Source organism: Ranitomeya variabilis, chromosome 5 (genome assembly GCF_051348905.1).
Source record: "Ranitomeya variabilis isolate aRanVar5 chromosome 5, aRanVar5.hap1, whole genome shotgun sequence".
In the NCBI taxonomy this organism is placed as follows: Eukaryota; Metazoa; Chordata; class Amphibia; order Anura; family Dendrobatidae; genus Ranitomeya; species Ranitomeya variabilis.
The window spans coordinates 513,038,692-513,062,468 of NC_135236.1; the positions used below are offsets into that span (position 1 = coordinate 513,038,692).

Genomic DNA, 23,777 nt, shown 5'->3' on the forward strand with positions numbered 1-23,777 from the left:
TTGAGAACTATAGGCATGAGATTATTTTACATGAAGGGGGCGTTAACCAGTGTGATATGTAATTTGCATCCGTTTCCTAATTATTTGACCTTTTTTGTTACATATTGTGTTCAAAATGGAAAAAATTTCACACAAAGGAACTATGCAAACATGGAACAAATTCAACCCCATGACTTCCATGTGCCTTAGATTAAAATGGTACCATACAAATCCAGTGCTGTGTATTAAAAAGCAGAAATGTGGAAAAAATGTAATGTATTAACAACATTTTATCAACAAAAAAAAAACAACTATTTATTTGGTTCCATAATGCACAAACGTGAATGATCATATGTGTGTATTTTATTTTAAGTCCTAGAGGTGGGGTGCAGGGGGGATCTAGGCACTTTTTTTGTACCGCGACATGAAAGATATAAATAAGAAATACTGACAAAATATCTGGTGTTATATGAAACACACAGAGAATAGGTGATCTTTGGTACTTTCCAGTAATCTTTGGCAACTTTCCTCTCTATAATTATAATTGATAAAGTTTGTTGAGTGAAGCCATAAAAGTTCTTAAAATTTTAATCAACTTTACTGTGTTAGATAAGTCAAAAACTACCAGTATTGTCATCCAAAAATAACTTGTGCTTTCCTCTTCCTTTCCGTTTTTAGTTTACTTGGTTACACGACATCTCAGAGCAGATTCCTGTATGGAATTCCTTTAGGCTTCCTAGCAAATTATTTTGGCAGGCATTTCCCACCTTTCTGTCATTTGCTACAAATAGGCACCCTATTGCTTAGAGATTATTGTGTGGAGCAATGAACTGGTCAGACCGGCCTAGTGAGCTATTTCTAAATTAAGCACCTTTTACTGCCTTGAGGACCAGTATAAATAACATCTACATAGGGTTAAACAGGGAGATTTGTTTAGGTCGGATCTCACTTTGCTACTTGTTCCAAGACGAAACATATTTTGTGTTTTTCTTGTATACAAAACACACTTGTCTCAATGTCTGTCCTCTAACCGGATGACCTACGTCAGTCTGAAGGACCCTGAGAATACTAGCCGGAATAGATAAGGTCTTAAAGACAGCAGAACAAGTTTTAAACCTGTTTTCTTTGTTGTTACTATTATGTTTATTCGCTTCCTCAAAGTTTTTGTCTAAAAGGTCTTCTCGTTCACTGTTTTTCAAAGATCTTGTCCATTAGGACTATTGTCCAGTAAATGTAAGCTGTGTCCCATGTTGACAAGCATTGCTGAATTGTACCTGGTGGGGAGTGGTGATATTGATTTGATTTAATAATTAATGCACTCTGGATACGGGAATAACTCTTAGCATTGAGACGCTTTCAGTCTACTACGTGACGCAACTCAGGATGATTGCTGGTTAATGGAATGTAAGAAACATACCAAGACGAAATGGAAGATGAAAGACGTATGAGCATGTTGTACCAGTTGGCCAGGAATGCCAACAGCAGAGCATCTTGGTATAATAATTGCCATCCAAAAGTACCAACATATTCACTTTGGAAAGCTCTACGAAGACATGCCTCAGAGTTCGGTAAGTGCAATCCTTTACATTGACCACCATAGGATGCCATCGGACACCAGAGTTTATTTGATCTTTAGATAAAGATAATGGAGTTTTATTTTTATTTTACTATTGGAAAATTTTTTGATTCAATATTATGTTTTAATTTTACATATAGCTTTCCTAATTTTTATCACTTCCGATAACATGATTGTAACATGATTTTAGGAGCCAAATGACTTGCTCTATCTTCTAGAATCAATATGCATTGCTCTGTTATAGGAGACCTCCACCTATGTAATATAATAGAATATCATACAATCTAAATATAAGTGCAGGATTTGTTTGTTTCAGTATAATAAAACTAAATAGTTAAAATCACACATTCGGAAATATACATCTTTCAATTTCTGAGCTGAGGAACTACTGTTTGTTTTTCATCACTGCCATTTCAATCAGGATGATTTGCTTTCATTCCTTATTTCTGTTTGATTCCCTACTTGTGTGGTAAACCATGATGTAACCTCGAGGATTTAATCAATGTTATTTATGCATGCTTAATTGTATAGGGAAAAATATGTCTTACTTCTTCTAGCTGTCACCACATTGCAACAAATATAAAGCACAGAGATGGTGGTCACTGAGCTGTTACATAGGCTGTTGCCATGTAACTATTGCGAGTACATATTTATTAAAGTAATAATGGCATTATCGGATTCGTTGAACTCATAGAATACAATTTTGGATTTTTCTGAATGCCTTTATAAAAATAAGAAACAAATTATATAGGTTGGATGGTATTTTTTTTTCAAATATAGGTTACTTAACTTTATGCTAATTAAGTGTGTAAATGTGCAGCTTATGTTTATAGATAACATAAACACAATATCCAGTAGTCATTCGTTAGAACGGATCCAGCAGTAATCCTTTGAAAACAACTTTTTTGTGTGCCTGAAAAAAATGATTTCAAATGGATCCGACTTTTTAACATCTGAGTCTATGGAAAAAGATCCATTAAATTGCAACACCCTCCTCTGTGGCCTCCCTGCTAACTCCCTTGCACCACTCAAGTCTGTCCTCAACTCTGCTTCTCGGCTAATCCACCTCTCTCCTCGCTACTCCCCTGCTTGACCCCTCTGCAAATCCCTCCACTGGCTCCCAATTCCCCAACGAATCAAGTTCAAACTACTAACACTGATCTACAAAGCCATCCACAACCTGTCCCCTCCCTATATCTCTGAACTAATCTCCCACTATCTTCCCTCACGTAATCTTTGATCCTCCCAAGACCTCTTAGGCGATGTTCACACTTCGCGGTTTTTACCGCGGATCCGCCGCAATTTTGATGCTGCGGGTCCGCAGCAGTTTCCATAGCGTTTCCATTAACATGTAAACCCTATGGAAACCGCAAACCGCAGTGCACATGCTGCGGGAAAAACCGCGCAGAAACGCAGCGGTTTACAACCCGCAGCATGTCACTTCTTTGTGCAGAATCGCAGCGACTCTGCACCCATAGGAATGCATTGAACCGCTAACTTCCCGCATGGGGCTGTGCCCACGATGCGGGAAGTAAGCGGATAATGTGCGGTTGCTACCCGGGGTGGAGGAGAGGAGACTCTCCTCCAGGCCCTGGGAAGCATAAATAGTGTAAAAAAAAAAAGAATTAAAATAAAAAATGATGCTATACTCACCTCTCAGCGCTGCACGCGGCCGTCCGTTCTGGTTGCTGTGCGAGCAGGACCTGCGGTGACGTCGCGGTCACATGACCGTGACGTCACGGAGGTCCTTCTCGGCACAGCATCTTTGGAACCAGAATGCCGCGTGCAGCGCCGAGGAGATCGGGACATCAGAGGGTGAGTATAACCAATTTTTATTATTTTTACCATTACTATTGATGCTGCATATTGCTGCATATGCAGCATCAATAGTATAGGAGTAATCCCGCAGCGGAAATCGCAAAACAAACCGCGATAAATCTGCAGGGATAACCGCAGCGGTTTTGCCCTGCAGAGTTATCAATTCCGCTGCGGGAGAACCCGCAGAGCACGCCGCAGAGTGGGCACATAGCCTTAGTCTCCTCCACACTTATTCGTTCCTCGCACAACCGCCTCCAAGATTTCTCCCGAATATCCCCCATCCTCTGGAATTCCATGCCTCAACACGTCCAATTATCCACCACCCTCGGATCCTTCAGACGGAACCTGAAAACCCATCTCCTCAGGAAAGCCTACAGCCTGCAATAACCATTCTGCCACCTCACAAACCACCCGAGCTGCCGCCTCACCAACCACCCGAGCTGCCGCCTCACCAACCACCCGAGCTGCCGCCCCACCAACCACCCGAGCCGCTGCCACGTCACCAACCACCCGAGCTGCCGCATCGCCACCGCCAGAGCTGCCACCTCACCAACCACCCGAGCCGCCGCCTCACCAACCACCAGAGCTGCCGCCTCATCACCACCAGAGCTGCCGCCTCACCACCACCAGTGCTGCAGCACACCGACCTTCTGTCTCTTCTCCGTTATCCCGAAGAATGTAAGTCCGCAAGGACAGGGTCCTCTCCCCTCTGTACCAGTCTGTCATTGTAAATTTGTTTACTGTTAACGATATCTATAACCCTGTATGTAACCCCTTTTTCACATGTACAGCACCATGGAATTAATGGTGCTATATAAATAAATAATAATAATTAAATTGCCATCCATTTTTGTCCCTTTTCGAAAGAATCTTTTTTTTGCTTACTGCATCACTTTCAAATAGATGATTGATTACTTGAAAGTTCACATGTCCAGAAATATATTTTAAATATGTATTTTTTCTCCTCCAGTAAGCAATAAATGCTGGAAGACCCAATTTCAATGCTCTTACTGAGGAAAGGAGGTTGCTGGCCAAAATCTCACAATACATGACCCGATCCATCATCCCTTCAATATCGTGCAGTCATCCTGTCCCCTTTGCAGAAAAGCACCCCCAAAGTATGATGTTTCCCCCAGCATGCTTCACAGTTGGGATGGTGTTCTTGGGGTTGTACTCGTCCATTTTCTTCCTCCAAACATGGCAAGTGGAGTTGACCCAAAAAGTTAAATTTAGATCTCATTTGACCCTATGACCTCTTATGCCACCTGTGGATCATCCAGATGGTCATTGAACTTCAAATGGGCCTGGACATGTGCTGGCATGGGCAGGGGTAGCTTGCCTGCCCTACAGGATTTTAATCCATGACGGTGTAGTGTGGTATTAATCGTAATGTTTGAGAATGTGGTCCCAGCTCGCTTCAGGTTATTGAGCAGGTCCTCCCATATAGTTCTGGGCTGATTCTTGACCTTTCACAGAATCATCCTTACTCCATGAGGCGAGATCTTACATGCAGTCCCAGACCAAGGAAGACATTCATCTTGTGTTTCTTCCACTTTCTAATAATTGTGCCAACAGTTTTTGCCTTCTCACCAAGCTACTTGCCTATTCTCCTGCAGCCCGCCCCAGCCTGGTGCTGGTGCAGGTCTACAATTTTGTCACTGGTGTCCTTAGACATTTCTTTGGTTTTGACCATGGTGGATAGGCTGGAGTGTGATTGATTGAGTGTGTAGACGAGTGTCGTTTAATAAAGGTAATGAGTTCAAACAGGTGCAATTAATGCAGGTTAAGAGTGCAGAGCAGGAGGGCTTCTAAAAGAAAAACTAAGAGGTCTGTTAGAGCCAATATTCTTGCTGGTTGGTAAGTGATCAAATAATTATTACATGCAATAAAATGCAATTTAACTATTTAAAAATGATACAATGTAATTTTCTGGTTTTTATTTTTAGATTCTGTCTCTCACAGTTGACGTGTGCCTATGATAAAAATTACAGACTTATCTATTCTTTGTAGGTGAAAAAACCTGCAAAATCTGCAGTGTATCAAATACTTTTTTTCCCCACTGTAGCTCCATCCATCTTCCAATCAACTCTGACTAGCTTCCCTGTCCCTAAAGCATGATGCTGCCACCACCAGGTTTGATGGTGGGCATGGTGTTTTCAGGGTGATGTGCAGTGTTAGTTTTACTTTGGTCTCATCTGACCTCAGCACCATCTTCCACAGGATTTAACATATTTTTTGTACGGTAAGATGCTCTTTATCCCCCAAAAATTTGCGGGGAAAATGGGGGTGCGTCTTAGGCTACTTTCACACTAGCGTCGGTACGGGCCCGTCGCAGTGCGTCGGGCCGACGTACCGACGCATGCTGTGAAATAAAAGCACAATGGGGGCAGCGGATGCAGTTTTTCAACGCATCCGCTGCCCCATTGTAATGTCCAGGGAGGAGGGGCCGACGGTCCACCAAAACACGACGCATCCGTCGCACGACGGATGCGATGTGTGGCCATACGTCGCAATGCGTCGCTAATGTAAGTCTATGGGGAAAAAACGCATCCTGCAGACAACTTTGCAGGATGCGTTTTTCTCCTAAACGACACATTGCGATGTATTCCAAACGACGCTAGTGTGAAAGTAGCCTTATAGTCAGTATATACTTACAAGTAGTGTGGCGGCAGTAGGAGTCAGAGCGATTCTGCGGCAGTCCCAGTCCGACGCTGCAGGGCAATGATCACACTCCCTTCCCAGGCTCTAGGGGTCTAGAGATCTTGGCACTGAGATCTCATCTCCCAAGATCTTGGGATGAGATCTCGTTGCCGAGATCTTAATCTGCTGCAATGCGGTGGCTTCTGGGAAAATGGCCGCCGGGGTGGCGCATGCTCACGTTGAGATCTCAGCAATGAGATCTTGTCAATTTACCGAAGTCCATTGCATAGCAGCAATGGATGTGTGGAGGCCTCCAGACTTTCACAAAATGCTGGCGGAGCCCCCTCGCACCACAGAGCACTGCCGAACCAGCCTGGGATGGGATTTCTTGGAGGTCACTGCATCACAGCAATAGATGTGCAGGGGCCTCCGGGATTTCACAAAATGCTGACGCAGCCCCTGCACCACAGAGCACCGCCGAACCTGCCACCCCAGTCTGGGATGGGAGTCTTATCATCAGACCACCGACACCTCGTGACCACGCTCTACCAGTGCTGCCAATCCCCCCGGTAAGCTGAATTCGGACTGTAAGACAGACCCCCATTTGACACATTAATTTTTTTCCCTATTTTCCTTCTGAAAATTTGGGGTGCGTCTTATGGTCCGGTGCGTCTTATAGTCCGAAAACAGTATATTTTTAAACTAATTAGAAAACCATTTATAATTTTTTTAATACTTCACATATACTTGCTACTTTGCGATGGTATATCGCATAAAATCGCAATAATAATCATTTAAGTTTGTGGGTATAAACATGAAAAAAGTTCATGGGGGTATGAATACTTTTCAAGTCATTGTGTATATATACACTCACTGGCCACTTTATTAGGTACACCTGTCCAACTTCTTGTTAACACTTAATTTCTAATCAGCCAATCACATGGCGGCAACTCAGTGCATTTAGGCATGTAGACATGGTCAAGACAATCTCCTGCAGTTCAAACCGAGCATCAGTATGGGGAAGAAAGGTGATTTGAGTGCCTTTGAACGTGGCATGGTTGTTGGTGCCAGAAGGGCTGGTCTGAGTATTTCAGAAACTGCTGATCTACTGGGATTTCCACGCACAACCATCTCTAGGGTTTACAGAGAATGGTCCGAAAAAGAAAAAAAATCCAGTGAGCGGCAGTTCTGTGGGCGGAAATGCCTTGTTGATGCCAGAGGTCAGAGGAGAATGGGCAGACTGGTTCGAGCTGATAGAAAGGCAACAGTGACTCAAATCGCCACCCGTTACAACCAAGGTAGGCCTAAGAGCATCTCTGAACGCACAGTGCGTCGAACTTTGAGGCAGATGGGCTACAGCAGCAGAAGACCACACCGGGTACCACTACTTTCAGCTAAGAACAGGAAACTGAGGCTACAATTTGCACAAGCTCATCGAAATTGGACAGTAGAAGATTGGAAAAACGTTGCTTGGTCTGATGAGTCTCGATTTCTGCTGCGACATTCGGATGGTAGGGTCAGAATTTGGCGTAAACAACATGAAAGCATGGATCCATCCTGCCGTGTATGGAGCATCTTTGGGATGTGCAGCTGACAAATCTGCGGCAACTGTGTGATGCCATCATGTCAATATGGACCAAAATCTCTGAGGAATGCTTCCAGCACCTTGTTGAATCTATGCCACGAAGAATTGAGGCAGTTCTGAAGGCAAAAGGGGGTCCAACCCGTTACTAGCATGGTGTACCTAATAAAGTGGCCAGTGAGTGTATATATATATATATATATATATATATATATATATATATATATATATATATATATACCTGGAGGAAGACACATGTGGTGTCGAAAAATGTCGTCCATAAGGGATTGAAAGTATGCAATACTATTATTGAAGAAATCTGGAACTTTTTAATTTATAAATAAAAGGTATATTTAACTCTACCATTGGACCGATCGCTGGGGAAACAAAAAGTTTTTTCTTTGCAAGTGCGTATTTATCCCAATCCGTTTTCCGTGCGAACTGTAACCACAGGTTGAATGTATTCCTGTTTCTTCAAAGCGGTGAGCTGGCTTTGCCAAAAACTCTCTCACTATATACATATACATATATATATATATATATATATATATATATATATATATATATATATATATATATATATACACACATTTTTACATATATACAGTGGCATGTAAAAGTTGAAGGTGAAATGATCTCTAAGTGGCCGCCTAAAGTTACAGATGACACATTTACTTTGTATTTTAGGCTCGAGAGAGAGAGAAATTTTTTACAATTTAAAAATTGCAAAAAGGAAAATGGGTGGATGCAAGAGTTTTGTCACCCTTGGAGATTTGTGTGCTCTGATAACTTTGATCAAAGTTTCAGAACTTAATTAGCTTGTTAGGCTTATGGCCTGTTCGCCATCATGGTTAGGAAAGACCAGATGATGCAAGTTTCCCAGCTTTATAAAAACCCAGCCTCCTCTAACCTTGTGCCTAAAAAAGCAGCTATGGTTTCTTCTAAGCAATTGCCTAGCACTCTGAAAATAAAAATTATGGCGGCCCACAAAGCAGGAAAAGGATACAAGAAGATAGCAAAGTATTTTCAAGTTGCCCTTTCTTCAGTTCAAAATATAAATAAGAAATGGCAGTTAACAGCAACAGGGAAGGTCAAGATAAGGTCTGGAAGACCAAGCAAAATTTCAGTGAGAGCTGCTTGTAGGATAGCTAGACCAGTAAATCAGAACCCTGTCTTGACTGCAACAGACCTTCAGAAAGATTTAGCAGACTCTGGAGTTGTGGTACATTGTTCTACTGCTCAAAGATACCTGCACAAAAATGGGATTCATAGTAGAGTCATCAGAAGAAAACCTCCTGCGTCCTCATCATAAAATTTAGCATCAGAAGTATGCAAAAAAAATCTAATCAATCGATCTATTTTAGAAACAAGTCCTGTGGACCTATGAGGTTAAAATAGAACTCTTGTAGAACTCTAATAGAAAATGGCACAGAATTTCAGGAAAAGAACATCTTGCCTACCATTAAGAATAAGGGAGGAACAATCATGCTTTGGGGTTGTGTTGCAGCTAATAACACTGGGAACATTTCATGCGTAGAGGGAAGAATGAATTCAATTATATTTCAGCAAATTATTTATGCAAACATAACACCATCTGTAAAAAAGCTGAACTTGAAAAGAGGATGGCAAAAATGCACAAAAGACTACCTCAAAAGGTGCAAGCTGAAGGTTTTACAATGGCCCTCAAAATAATAGTGCATGCAAGGAATCTCACAGAACTGGATGAAAATCCCCCAAACAAGGATTGAAAGACTATAATACAAAAATATCTACCAATCCAATAATGAAAATGTAGCAAGGTAGTGGTGAAATTATTAAAGTATTAAAATATACCTTTTATTAATAATTAATTAAAAACCGAATGCTGACAAAAGACAACACACCAACACTAATGTAAAATATCAAGAGCAGGCACACAGAATCCTATGAATATCAAATCCAATATTGCACAATCTCAATTCCTCCTTAATCTAACACTGGAATTGTGCAAGCTGAATAGTGCCACTAAAACAACTTTTGCCACTGCATAAGTCCTATATGTGCACACAACATAAAACAAAATAATCTGTGAACAAAATGCCTGTAATTATAATGGAACAGTCTCACCCGGGTTCATGTTCATCAATTCATTATAACTGTCACGATCAGCTGCAGCTGCTGATGCGGCCCGGCCCATAGATGCCCCCAAGCCGACCGACCTCAGAAGGTGTGGGGCGCGCGTCCCTCAGGGACGCAATACGGACTCTTTATACCGCAGAAGGGGTATAGGGGTAGGAAGTGGAGGGCAAAAATCAGGGTTTTGTGGCAGCTAAGCATGTGGACAAGGAAAGAGACACGTAGGACTTGATCACACCGCACAACTTCTGGTACAGAGAAAGTAAAGTTTACTAAAGTAAAGTCACACAGTACATAAACAAAACATAATGATGTCAGGATCCCGATTCCACACCTCCCAGAAGGGTACCACCCAGTGGACCCCAAGGCACCAACGGATCACCAAGGCACACATAGGCGGGACATCAGGACACAGGCAGGACATCAGGGTACACAAGATCATCAGGATGCAGGCAAGACATCAGGGTAGAGACAGGACATCAGTACATCTGGACACAGGAAGGACATCAGGACATCAGGGCACCGGCAGGGCATCAGGACATCAGGAATACCGGATAGACATCTGGGACACTGGCATGGCAGCCCAGGTCATCAGCTGGGACACTGGCGTGGCAGCCCAGGGCATATGTTACATCAGGACATCAGACACAGGAAGGACATCAGGACATCAGGGAACATGAGGTCATCAGGACGCAGGCAGGACATCAGGGTACAGACAGAACATCAGGACATCTGGACCCAGGGTCACGGGCAGACATCAGACAGGAGTCGTTTGGTTCCGGACATCCGACACGACCTACAGGCACCACCACAGTCATCAGGCTCCAAGCTCCAGACAGCGGTCATCAGGTTCCAGACTGCGGTCGTCAGGCTCCGGGCATTGGACCTAGGAAGGAACTCAAGCAGGATGGTGCTAGATCCGCAGGATTTCTGGGCCTGCCAGGAGCTAGCACCACATGGTATCCAGGGCACAGAGTAGATGCTCAGCAGAAACACCGGTTACAAGAGACTCAAAGTCACTGGGTGCGAGGCTCCAGACACAGAGAGATTCCAGGAACATGACACAGCAGACACAGTTCAGACAGGTTCAGGTACAGGACAGGTACAGGATCAAGGATTCGGGCCTGGATATACCACCTCCAGGACAGGTGCCAGAACAGGACAAAACAGGAATCAAGGCAAGGACTTTGGTACCAAAACATAGACAGGAGAGGTGCAGGAACACAAACACACATAGCAAAGTTCAGGAGCTTTGTGAGTAGCTCAGGCCCCGCCCATAGGGCAGGGGAACTTTATATAGGAGCAGCCCCTCAGCAATTGGCTGGGGACAGCATTTCAAGTACACACACTAACCCTGATAAAAGCAGGGGAGGTGTGGCCGTGCACGCCCTTAGCACAAACAGAAACCATTACAGCACAATCAGTGCAGGAACTGAGGCTCAGGGCACCTGGCTGTGACTGCACGCCCTGACACACGTGGAAAGTCATGCATCAGCTGCAAATGACCTCGTAACCCGCCGACAGCTTCTACAGTGGCAACCAGGGACCGCACATGTGGATGGTTATGCAAGCAGAGCAAAGACCTAACCACCCATGTACGGCTATGCAGCAAAGCAGGGAACTGAGATGGCTCCATACAGGTAACAGCCAACAGTATCCCAGCTCAATTAGGGGGAATGGAGCAAAGGGTTAAAGCCAAGACATGCATTGTCACGCCGAAAACCAGATACAGACAGAACGGCGTGACAATAACATCCCGGACTTTGAGATAACTCCAAAGATGATCCTTATAGTCCGGGGGTGGGGGGGTGGATAAGCAGAGATCCCCGTATGCTTCAAAGCCCACCACTAGGAGTCCCAGGTGTTGGACCGTATCCCCATGACCTTCCAACGCATTTCATTTCTCAAATCATCAGGGGCGGGTAAGAATAAATATCGGGGTTGGGGGAGAAGGAAGGCGTTCTACTTAAGAAGAATGAATGTCCTTCTTTGACAATATTATTTTGGCAGACCGCAAGATAATATTGTCAAAGAAGGACGTTCATTCTTCTTAAGGAGAACGCCTTCCTTCTCCCCCAACCCTTATATCCTATTTTTTCTTTCCCTCCCCTGATGATTTGAGAAATGAAATGCGTTGGAAGGTCATGGGGATACGGTCCAACACCTGGGACTCCTAGTGGTGGGCTTTGAAGCATACGGGGATCTCTGATTATCCACTCCGCACCCCTGGACTACCAGGATCATCTTTGGAGTCATCTCAAAGACCGGGATGTTATAATGAATTGATAAACATGAACCCGGGTGAGACTGTTCCATTATAATTACAGGTATTTTGTTCACAGATTATTTTGCTTTATGTTGTGTGCACATATAGGACTTATGCAGTGGCAAAAGTTGTTTTAGTGGCACTATTCAGCTTGCACAATTCCAGTGTTAGATAGATTAATGAGGAATTGAGATTGTGCAATATTGGATTTGATATTCATAGGATTCTGTGTGCCTGCTCTTGATATTTTATATTAGTGTTGGTTTGTTGTCTTTGTCGGCATTCGGTTTTTAATGAATTAATAATAAAAGATATATTTTAATACTTTAAGGATTGAAAGAAAAACTCTTCGATAGCTAAAAAAAGCCTTCACAAACTGTGATTCTTGAAATAAGGGGTGCTACTAGGTACTAACCATATAGGGTGCCCAAAACTTTTGCATCAGCCCATTTTCCTTGTTGTAATTTTTAAAATGTAAAAGATGAAAAGTTTTTTTTGCCAAAAATACAAAGGAAATGTGTCATCTTTAATATTGATGGGTGAATCCGAATACTAAAGTTTGGTGTCCGTACCGAACACTTACATCAGCAGGAAGTCGGTGCTACTGTTTTGGTTCGGCCCCCCAAACACTGGGTTCATTACAGCTCGGCAAACATTGCTTCTGATCGGCGGTAAAATCATTATCGTCGGTCAGACAGCTGCGGTTCCCATGCTGTCAGATGACATCGTGAGCCCACAGCTGTGATCAGAGGTAAAAGTTTACCTCCTTTCACTGGCATCGGTTGATAGGACTACTGCTCCCATCAGTGGGAAAAGCCGGGCAAAGCATCAGAATTGGAGCATCTAATAGCTCTGCCTTTTCTGGCCGTCTGAGGGCTGCTATTTTTAGGCTGGGGAGCAATATCCATGGCCCCTTACCAGCCTGAGAATATTAGCCCCCAGCTGTCTGCTTTAGCAAGGCTGGTTGTACAAAATGGGGGGACCCCATTCAATTTTTTTTCAATTATTTATTTAAATAATTAAAAAAACCAACATGGGAACCCCTCTATACTTGACAACCAACCTTGCTAAAGCTGACAGCTGAGGATTGCAGCTCCCAGCTGTCAGGGTTGCATGGCTGGTTATTAAAAATACAGGGGAACCTACGGCATTTTTTTTTTAAATTATTTATTTAGAGGGCAGACGCCGGCTGATGAATACTCCCATCAGCTGCTCTCGCTGTTATTAGCGGCAGCAGGCGTAAGCTGATAGGAGCAGTAGTCCCATCAGCACATGCCAGTGACCGGAGGTAAACTTTATATCTCCGATCACAGCTGCGGGCTCACGCTGTCATTTGACAGCGTGGGAACCTCGTCTCTCTGAACAGCAGATTTTACCGCTGATCAGAAGCAGTGTTTGCCGCATTGTCATGCACATGACAGCGTGGCAAACACTGGAAGTTTGAGCCTTCCATTCAAGTGAATGGGGTCCGGGTCCAGGTCTGGGTACACTTTACGCCTTTTAGAGATATTTTCATCTTCAACTTGCTTAACTGTTCACAATATCAGCAATTTTGACCAGGGATGCCCAAACTTTTACATGTCACTGTACTGTATATACAAATAAACACATATGTACAGTACTGTGAAAAAGAGTTAGGCATGTATGGAAAAAATGCTGAAGAATCACAGAATCATAGAATCATAGAATTATAGAGTTGGAAGGGACCTCCTGGGTCATCTGGTCCAACCCCCTGTTCAAAGCAGGATTCACTAAATCATCCCAGACAGATGTCTGTCTAGCCTCTGTTTGAAGACTTTCATGGAAGGAGAACACACCACCTCTCGTGGCAGCCTGTTGCACTCATTGATCACCCAACTGTCAAAAAGTTTTTTCTAATATCTAATCTGTGTCTCCTCCCATTCAGTTTCATCCCGTTGCTTCTAGTCTTTCCTTGTGCAAATGAGAATAAAGATGATCCTTCTACAATGTGACAGGCCTTGAGATATTTGTAGACAGATATTCAGTGTCCTCTCAGTCTTCTTTTCTGCAAGCTAAACTTTCCCAAATCCTGCAACCGTTCTTCATAGGACATGGTTTGCAGACCGGTCACATTCTGTTCGCCCTCCTCTGAACTAGCTCCAGTTTGTTAATGTCTTTTTTTAAAATATGGTGCCCAAAACTGGACACAGTATTCCAGATGAGGTCTGACCAAAGAGGAGTAGAGGGCAATAATGACTTCACGTGATCTAGAATGTATATATCTGTTAATACAACCCAGAATTGCATTTGCCTTTTTTGCTGCTGCATCACACTGTTGACTCATGTTCAGTTTATGATCTATTAGTATACCCAAGTCTTTTTCACATGTGCTGTTGCTTAGCCCTATGCCTCCCATTCTGTAAATGCTTTTTTCATTTTTATTGCCCAGATGTAGTACTTCACATTTTTCTTTGTTAAAAACCATTCTGTTGGTTGCTGCCCACTGCTGCAGTTTATTTATATCTTTTGAATCCTCTCTCTCTTCTCTAGTATTAGCTATCCCTCCTAGCTTTGTGTCACCAGCAAATTTAATTAGTGTACCCTCAATTTCTTCATCTAAATCATTGATAAAGATGTTGGACAATACAGGGCCCAGGACAGAACCCTGTGGTACCCCACTTGAGACATTCTTCCAACTGGATGTACAGCCATTTACGACCACTCTTTGGGTCCGATCACTAAGCCAGTTATGAATCCACCTAACAGTTGCCTTGTCCATTCCATACTTAGTAATTTTTTCAAGAATGCTTTAAAAAACAGCAGTGCTAATAGTTTATCCATCATGTAATACCATGAAGAAGGCTTCTAATTGGCTCCAAATGTAACCTGAAGCAGGATAATGACATCAAACATACAGCCAATATCATTAAGAACTATCTTCAATGTACAGAGGAACAAGGAGTCCTGGAAGTGATGATATCACCCGCAAAGCATTGATCTGAACATCATTGAAGAAACAGAAGGATTTGCACAAACTTACAGTTACAATCACAGAAAATCTGTGGTTAGTTCTCTAAGATGTTTGGAACAACCTCCAAGTCAAATTTCTTCAAAAATTGTGTGCAAGTGAACCTAGAAGAGTTGATACTTTTGTGGAGTTTTGATAGAAAAGTGTGGTCTCACCAAATATTGATTTGATATATATTTCTGTTTTGTTCATTCACTTTTCATTTATCCAGTTGATACCATTAGACTATTGAAGTGGTTGGCTGTTACACATACCTTTTATATGAACTAACTGTCATAAATAAGCTTTTTTGTAAATACCTTGCTTTACCAAATCCCGCTCTTACCTGAGCTGCTCTTCTGGTCACATGATCTCTGGCTGAGAATTACCTGGCTTCCTGTAATGTAATGTCAGATTCTCGGTGACATCCCATCTCTGGAACCCGACATAATATCACAATCATGTGACTTCATGTAGTATGGGTGGGCGGGGCTCTATCCAGCAGAGCTCACTGCTTCAGAGCATAGGACTGCAGACAGCTCTCCCAACTCCCTGCACAATTCTATTTATACAGTAGCGTGTGTAAATATGTGCACGCACCCTGCTCTATACCCTTTGTAATATACATACACCCTGCTGTATTCCCTCTATTATATACATTCATTCATTACAGTAGAACATGAAAAAACCCCTTCAAGACCTTGTATGTACTGTGTATGTCCAGGCGATTTTGTGTGCACAGAAGCTGTGTGTGCGTCGCCGCCGGGGGGTTCAGCTGATAACACAGCTGACACAAGGCACTCACAGCCAGGAGCAGTACCCGCACCGCTCCCAGCAGTTTATCTCCCTAAATACTGAAATTGATATCGATAGCAGCACTTGGAAGGCAGGCAGAGGGAGCGGACCTCCTCTGCCCTCCAATCGGCACCCCCGCGACGTCATCGCGAAGGCACAATCGTTGCCATGGAGACCTGATGTGGTATCGCTGCAATTGTACTGATCCAAAGAATAAAGCTGTTTTATCAATTTTACCACAAGGAGAACAGCTTAGAAAAACAACAAGAAAACGTACTAGTCACTACAATGGCAGTTTGCAAGTTTTACTCAGCCATATCCACTGCTGCTTGTTTCTGTAAAATACCCATGGGGACAAAATCATCACTTGTAGATAAATTCACAAAGGGGTATAATTTCCAAAATGGGGTCACTTGAGAGGGGATCCTGCTCTTCTATAATTCAGGGGCTCTGTATATGGAGTCTGCAAAATATTATAGAAAAATCGGTACTTCAGAAGGCAAATTGAGCTCCATCCCTGCCGAGTCTTGCTGTGAGGCTAAGCAGTACTGTACAGCCACATATGGGGTATTTCTACATTCAGCAGAAATTATGATACATATTTTGGTGCCATTTTCAATCATTTCCCTGTGTGAAAATGTAAAATATGGGGATAAATAACATTTTTGTGGTAAAAATATAATTTTTTTTTTCACTGCCCAATTGTATAAAATTCTCTGATACATCCGTGGTGTCAGTATGATCACTGCAACCCTAGATTAACTCATTGAGAGGTGTAGCTTGTAAAATGGGGTCACTTATGGGGATTTTGCTATTCTGGCAACACAGGGGCTCTCCCAGTGTGTCATGACACCCACGAACCAAAACAATAAAATCTGTACTATAATATGTCACTCCTTCCCTTTTGAGCATTTCACTGTGCCTGAGAAGTACTTTACAAATACATGTAGGTAATTGGAGTAATCAGGAGAATTTTTTTACAACAAAATGAGGTCCATTTTTCCTATTAGCCCTTAGAAAAACAAAAACTTGGGGCTTAAACAACATTTTAGTGGTAAAAATGTAATTTTTCTTTCTTCACCCCCCAATGGTCTAAAATTCTTAAAAGCACATGTGGTTCACTCCTAGATGAATAAATTGAGGAGTGTAATTTGTAAAATAAGGTTACTCTGGCAGCTCAGGATCCCTTCCAATGTGACATGGCACTCTCAAACTCTTCCGGCAAAATCTGAACTCCAATATGGCGCTTCTTCCCTTCTGATCTGACCACTGTGCTTCAAAAGTAGTTTTTGACCACATATGCGGTATCGCTGTACTCAGGCAAAATTGAGCAACAAATTTTGCTGTCCATTTTCTCCTTTTATCCTTGGAAAATGAAAAAATTGGGGGCTAAAACAATATTTTTGTGAAAAAAATGTAATTTTTTTATTTTCACGGCTCAAAGTTATAAAATTCTGTGAAGCACCTTGGGGTTCAAGATGCTCACCACACATCTAAGTACATTTCTTGAGGGGTCTAGTTTACAAAATGGTGTAATTTGTGGGAGGCATTCATTGCTTAGACACATCAAGGGCTCTCCAAATGTGACATGGTGTCCGGTAATGATTGCAGCCAATTCTTTGCTCCAAAAGTCCACTGGTGCTCCTTCCCTTCCAAGCCCTGCCCAAACAATAGTTTTCCCCAACATATGGGGTGTCACCGTACTCAGGAGAAATTGCTCAACGTATTTTCGGGTCCATTTTCTCCTGTTACCCTTGTGAAAATAAAAAATTGGGGGCTGAAAGATAATTTTTGTGAAAAAAGTTCAATGTTAATTTTTTCCTTCCTCAATCCAATAATTCCTGTGAAGCACCTGAAGAATTAATAAACTTCTGAAATGTGGTTTTGTGTACTTTTAGGGGTGCAGTTTTTAGAATGGTGTCAGTTTGAGGTATTTTCTGTAATATATGCCTCTCAAGGTCACTTTAAACGTGATGTGGTCTCTAAAAAAATGGCGTTGTAAATTTTGTTGGAAAAATTAGAAATCGCTGGTCAACTTTTAACCCTTCTAATTTCAAAAGAAAAAAATATGTTTAAAAAATTGTGTTGATAAAAAGTAGACGTGGGAAATTTTTGCCAACTTTCCATTTTTTTTCACAAATAAACGCAAGTCATATTAAATAAAGCTCACTCTACAGCAATTTTTTTCATATCTGTAAAACGATTGCATAGTACTTTATATTGTAAATTTAGGGCAAGAGAACAAATAATATTAAAGTTGCAGTGTTACTCATTAGCAAACATCAATATTAGACACAATGGGGCTAGCAATGTAATATCAAATCAAAAGAAGGGTAAGAACTTTGCAAATTCTGCAAGCTCTGAATCTGATCTGACAACAGATTGTGGAATAAAAACTGCATAAATTATTACATTAATTTCTAAATCCTGGTGTACTTATTTTAAAAATCCATTTCAGGAAGCTGTATAATCCTGATATAAATTATGAGCATTTTATAAGTTATTTTCCACTATTCTGATAGTTTTATAGTTATAGTGGGAAAATTGGGCAAGTTCAGGTACAATGTGTCTTATTATCTAGGTAATAGCAACACTAATGCTGATTTCTTGTTCCAGTAATAAGACATTGCAGGAGGTGGAGATCCAAGTATGGACTGGGGCCGAAATTTAGTTCTGGCATTTGAAATCACACAGGCCCATGTTGTCCCCGTCCCCAAGCACTAGATGGGATATATTACTAATATTACCCTGGATGGAGGAAAGCAAGATTTACTACCAGACCAATATTTTAATGATACCGGTGGCCTGCTGGGGTAAGTGACTGAGTCAGCGACTTTGTGCCCAGTCACAACGCTTAACAGTATGGGAGTCTTGAGAACACCGATTCTGCTAACAACATTGCAGACAAGGCGGCCCATGACCAGACAGACAGGCCCTACTTACATTTGCCAGAATTGCCAGATGGCCAGTCCGGCCCTGTGGAGATCCCTGACTTAATGATGGTTGAGTGTGAAGTATTGCACGTGCAGCGCCCCAGAGTCCTGGTCGTTGCAGTACTGGAGCTCCGCCGCTAAGGGGGGCTATGGTACGTCTGATGGCACTGAAGGAGTTCATCTGACCAGGTATCACAGACACCAATACATTTCACAGTCTGGCCTCCAGGGGGAGCTAAGGGCACTATGCATTAGGCCACTCCTCACAGTCTGGTAAAACTGGGGGTTAGATAGGAAGTTAGATGAGAAAGCTGACTGGGTTGGAACCAGGCAACACCTTGTGGCAGAGGGTGTTGTAGGGGGAAGATTCAGAGGGGTCCCTGTCAGGGGTGGGATCCTGACAGAGGCCTAGCGACCAGAGAGAACGTTACGGGACCGCGCCTGCACGATATAGCGGCGGTACCCCAAGAAAGGACAAGAAGCGAGGTATATTGTGCTGAGTGAGAAACGAGATCAACGCAACAAGGAGAAATACCAGTGGAAGTCGTGCTGTAAGATCGAGGCAACATCCTACTGAGGCGTGTAGCCGGTGGCCGGAACGCCGAGGAAGTATCAGGCTCCAAGCAATACTTCAAACCTACGGCAGGACAGTCAGCTATAGGCGGGCTGTCTCACACCAATCACCTATGAAGACATGGGGGGCATACTAGAAGAAGGGCGACACTAGGGTCCAGGAAGAGCTCCGAGCCTACCCATCATACGGGTGCGTCCCAGCCATATCATCTGGGGGACGAAGAAGAACATCATAATACAGTTGTGAGGGAACACGAGAAACAGACACAACAGTTGTGGGGACTATCCCGTAAGCACAGCAGGGGAGGACCGCAACACACAAGCGCTAGAAGGTAGGCACAGATTTCCACCTGCAAAGGGAACTCTGGAGGTGCCATCGGACCGGCCGGACTTGCGCAGCCTGGTTAACCGTATTCTGGACTGAGGACCCTGAAGCCTTCAGTAAAGAGGTAAAGAGACTGCAACCTGGTGTCCTCGTTATTTACTGCGACCGGCATTGCACCGCACTACCACCACCATCCACACCTATTATTTGGGCGCCCCTCAGCAGGGTCACGGACCGGGTCTAGCCACCGTGACAACCCCAGAACAGAGACTCAGAGGCCCGGTACCGGGTACCCCTCGGCCCTGCGACAGTGGGGGCGCTGCAAACTTGGCGTCACGAACAGGATCTACTTAAGCCTGAAGAATCGGGTCATGTGTGCATTGGAACTGTGATTTATCACACTTGGACTGTGACTTATTGCAAAGACTGTGGATTGCCATTTGCCGCCAAAACCAGCCGCCATTACAGAGCTGAGGAGAGCGCAGGAGAAGAAGAGGGGCGTGGAAGTGGGCGTAAACCAGCTGAAGAGCGCGAAAGACGATGGCCGCCCAGTCTAAACATTTTTGCATCCTGAGTGTTGTGAAATTGGATTCTGGGCTCCCCCGGTGGCCACTTGTGGAATTGTACTTGTGTGCATCATCCCCTCTGTTCACCTGCTCCTATCAGGATGTGGGAGTCGCTAGAATTCTGTCCAGAAGCGAGCGGCAGAATTTTAGTTTGACCGGCCCAAAAAAAAGGGTTAAATTACTGGCTGAGAAAGGAGAGAAAAAAGAAGTCTGCTACAATTTTTTTTTTTTTTTTTTTTTCCTCTAGTTCTGAGTGTGCTCTTAATTGAATCACTTGCTAGTCTGCCTATACTGCAGCCTTCCTCTCTTTCTCTCCTTCTTATCCTTGAATGGCTCTGTGTTCACCTGTTTCAAATGGATCTTCAGAGTGTAGCTACAGGTTTGAATAATCTCGCCACAAAGGTACAAAATTTGCAAGATTTCGTTGTTCATGCACCTATGTCTGAGCCTAGAATTCCTTTGCCTGAATTCTTCTCGGGGAATAGATCTCACTTTCAAAATTTTAAAAATAATTGCAAATTGTTTTTGTCCCTGAAGTCTCGCTCTGCCGGAGACCCTGCACAGCAGGTCAGGATTGTAATTTCCTTGCTCCGGGGCGACCCTCAAGACTGGGCTTTTGCATTGGCACCAGGGGATCCTGCGTTGCTCAATGTGGATGCGTTTTTTCTGGCCTTGGGGTTGCTTTATGAGGAACCTCATTTAGAGCTTCAGGCGGAAAAGGCCTTGATGTCCTTGTCTCAGGGGCAAGATGAAGCTGAAATATACTGCCAAAAATTCCGCAAATGGTCTGTGCTTACTCAGTGGAATGAGTGCGCCCTGGCGGCGATTTTCAGAGAAGGTCTCTCTGATGCCATTAAGGATGTTATGGTGGGGTTCCCTGTGCCTGCGAGTCTGAATGAGTCCATGACGATGGCTATTCAGATCGATAGGCGTCTGCGGGAGCGCAAACCTGTGCACCATTTGGCGGTGTCTACTGAGAAAACGCCAGAAAATATGCAATGTAATCAGAAGCCTTTCTGTGCATGTTCCTGCTACTAGACAACTCCCAGCTAAGTTGGACTTTTGTCCTTGTGTGTTTTTGCATTTTGTTCCTGTTCACAGCTGCTGTTTCGTTACTGTGTCTGGAAAGCTCTTGTGAGCGGAAATTGCCACTCTGGTGTTATGAGTTAATGCTAGAGTCTTAAAGTAATTTCTGGATGGTGTTTTGATAGGGTTTTCTGCTGACCATGAAAGTGCCCTTTCTGTCTTCTTTCTATCTAGTAAGCGGACCTCGATTTTTGCTAAACCTATTTTCATACTACATTTGTCATTTCATCTAAAATCACCGCCAATATATGTGGGGGCCTCTGTCTGCCTTTTGGGAAAATTTCTCTAGAGGTGAGCCAGGACTGTCTTTTCCTCTGCTAGGATTAGGTAGTTCTCCGGCTGGCGCTGGGCATCTAGGGATAAAAAAACGTAGGCATGCTACCCGGCCACTTCTAGTTGTGCGGCAGGTTTAGTTCATGGTCAGTATAGTTTCCATCTTCCAAGAGCTAGTTCTCATATATGCTGGGCTATGTTCTCTCGCCATTGAGAATCATGACACCTGAGGACGTGTCCGTCAACAGCCGAGGTCCGCCTTCTCATCCTCTTTGGAGGGTGGAGACCATGGAGACGGGGCCGCCCACGAAAGAGACCGCGGGAAGAAGACACTGGAGAGGAAGTAAAGATGGCGACGCCGGGAGCACCGCGTGGGGACGACCCGACCCAGCATGAGGCCGCACCACCCGACACAGCCCCAGATGCACCATCGTTGCAGGGACAGGCCCTTACGGAGCTACCAATGGGCAGACCCAACTGGCCGCCGTCTGATGAGTGTGTGGCCGCAGCCGAGGCCCGGCAGATAGCACGTCGCCTTGAGGCCGACGCATACGTGATCGCTCGACTGGGTCAGCCCACAGAGGTCCGCCTAACTCCGGTGTCCCCTGCTTCCTCCATCCCGGCCGCGGCAGAGTGTGAGCTGCGGGCACAGGGCCTGAGGATCCTGCCGGAGGCAGAACACCTGCGGTGCCTGATGACAGCCTGGCGGAACAGACCCCAGCCTGCAGCCCAGGTCGATCTGACGAGCGTCAAAGAGACCCCGCCGTCAAACTGGGGTGTTGTGGTGTCCTTCAACTCCCGGAAAGGAAGGGGAGTTATTCAGGAGATCGGGGAGCCACTACAGGTCCGTGATGATAGAGAAGAAGTGGAGCCCTGCGGGGGAAGGTACGATTGCGACCTGGAGCCTGGCGATGCAGTGACCTATACCCGGTGGAGGAGGGAAACTGGCGAAACTGGCTGGATAGCTCGAGGCGTCCAACGGTGCGTCGCACTCCAGGCTGCTGCCGGAACGTCAGAGGACGAGCCTCCTGCAGGGAAGGTGCCGGAGCCCGTCCCCGCGGAACCCCAGGGAATCCAGGCCCACCGTGTGGCTACGGGTCGTGCCCACCCACGAGCGAGGAGGGTGTCCCGACGAGGAATCCTGTCGTTGCTGAATCCAGGACCGGTCCTTGTCACGCCACCGTGACCCGTCGGCCTGGTGAGGCCCGGAAGGAGGCCGCCTCCTGCACAGCCAGAAAACTGAGTAAGCAAGAATGCTTCATTATGTAAATAGTTGATTGTTTGTTTCCCGTTTGCTGCTACAACCCGATCAGGGTTAACTCTTAAAGGGATCCCTTTGTTTACCCGGGATCCCTATTGCTTTTTACTTTTTTTTGTTTTCTACCTGTTTGCACAAGTTATCAAGAACTGCTGAATCATGAACAATGCATGATTACAAACTTTTTGTACATAGTTTGCACCTTCTTAAAGGTGCTCTCTACTGGTTTTACACAAGGAAAGGACTCTTTGCGAAGACACTGGTTTTGGAACCAGCACCGGAGTCCTTACTGCGAACAGACTTGCAGCTTGAGAAGTTGCACTACCTCTTAGAGACTTGGTCCCTTCTTAAAGGGGATGTTCATCAACAGCACTTAAAGAATGATGATGTTTTGAAATAAAGTAATAATAATGCTGATATGTAAAAGTTATATGTAGAAAGCTAGTTAAATTGTAAGAAATGTTTAATGATGTTGATAGAAGAATGAGGACAGAAAGTGAACCCGTACGGGGTTAGTCAGTGAGTCCTCCTAGGAGCCATACAGAGATGGCTCAGTAATCCTGAACTGAAAGATGGATGATAAGTTCTATACCATGTATAGTAGCAGAAAGGCAGTAGGCCCGGGCAGAAAGGGGCGGTCCTGTAACAGAAAGGAGAGGCAGTAGGCCTGGAGCAGATAGGACAGGCGGTCCTGCAGATGTAAAGAAGGAGAATGCAGAAAAGTTGATTAGCCTTATAATGTTTTATAAGAAGGTCTTTAGTGGATTCAGCGAGTGCGTCCTTAAAGGCAAAGTTAAATTATTGTTCAAAAATTTTGCACTTAGTAGAATACCCGGTTGGGTAAGAAAAGTTATTTATAGTATGTTATTTAAAGTATTTAACCATGTTTGTAACGTTCAAGTGTCCTCACCTCCCATAAAGGGAAGCTCTGTTAAAAAGTTTACTTGTACTTGCATTTTCAAAATTGTATGTCTGTTTGCTGACATGTATTGTTGTTTTCTTCCCAGTCCAGGAGTACTGGATT

The 23,777-nt window shown here is 44.0% G+C and overlaps 1 protein-coding gene across 2 annotated transcripts in view; it reads left to right on the forward strand.

The window, feature by feature from the left end:
- The first annotated feature begins 1,172 nt into the window (after positions 1–1,172).
- The window catches only part of SH3TC2 (SH3 domain and tetratricopeptide repeats 2), a 167,378-nt gene continuing 144,773 nt past the window's right edge, over positions 1,173–23,777 (forward strand). For both annotated transcript variants that reach the window (XM_077265771.1, XM_077265773.1), the window contains exon 1: positions 1,173–1,547. In XM_077265771.1, the coding sequence (XP_077121886.1) occupies positions 1,406–1,547 (142 nt within the window). In that variant the 5' untranslated portion in view covers positions 1,173–1,405. The remainder of the gene's footprint in view (positions 1,548–23,777) is intronic.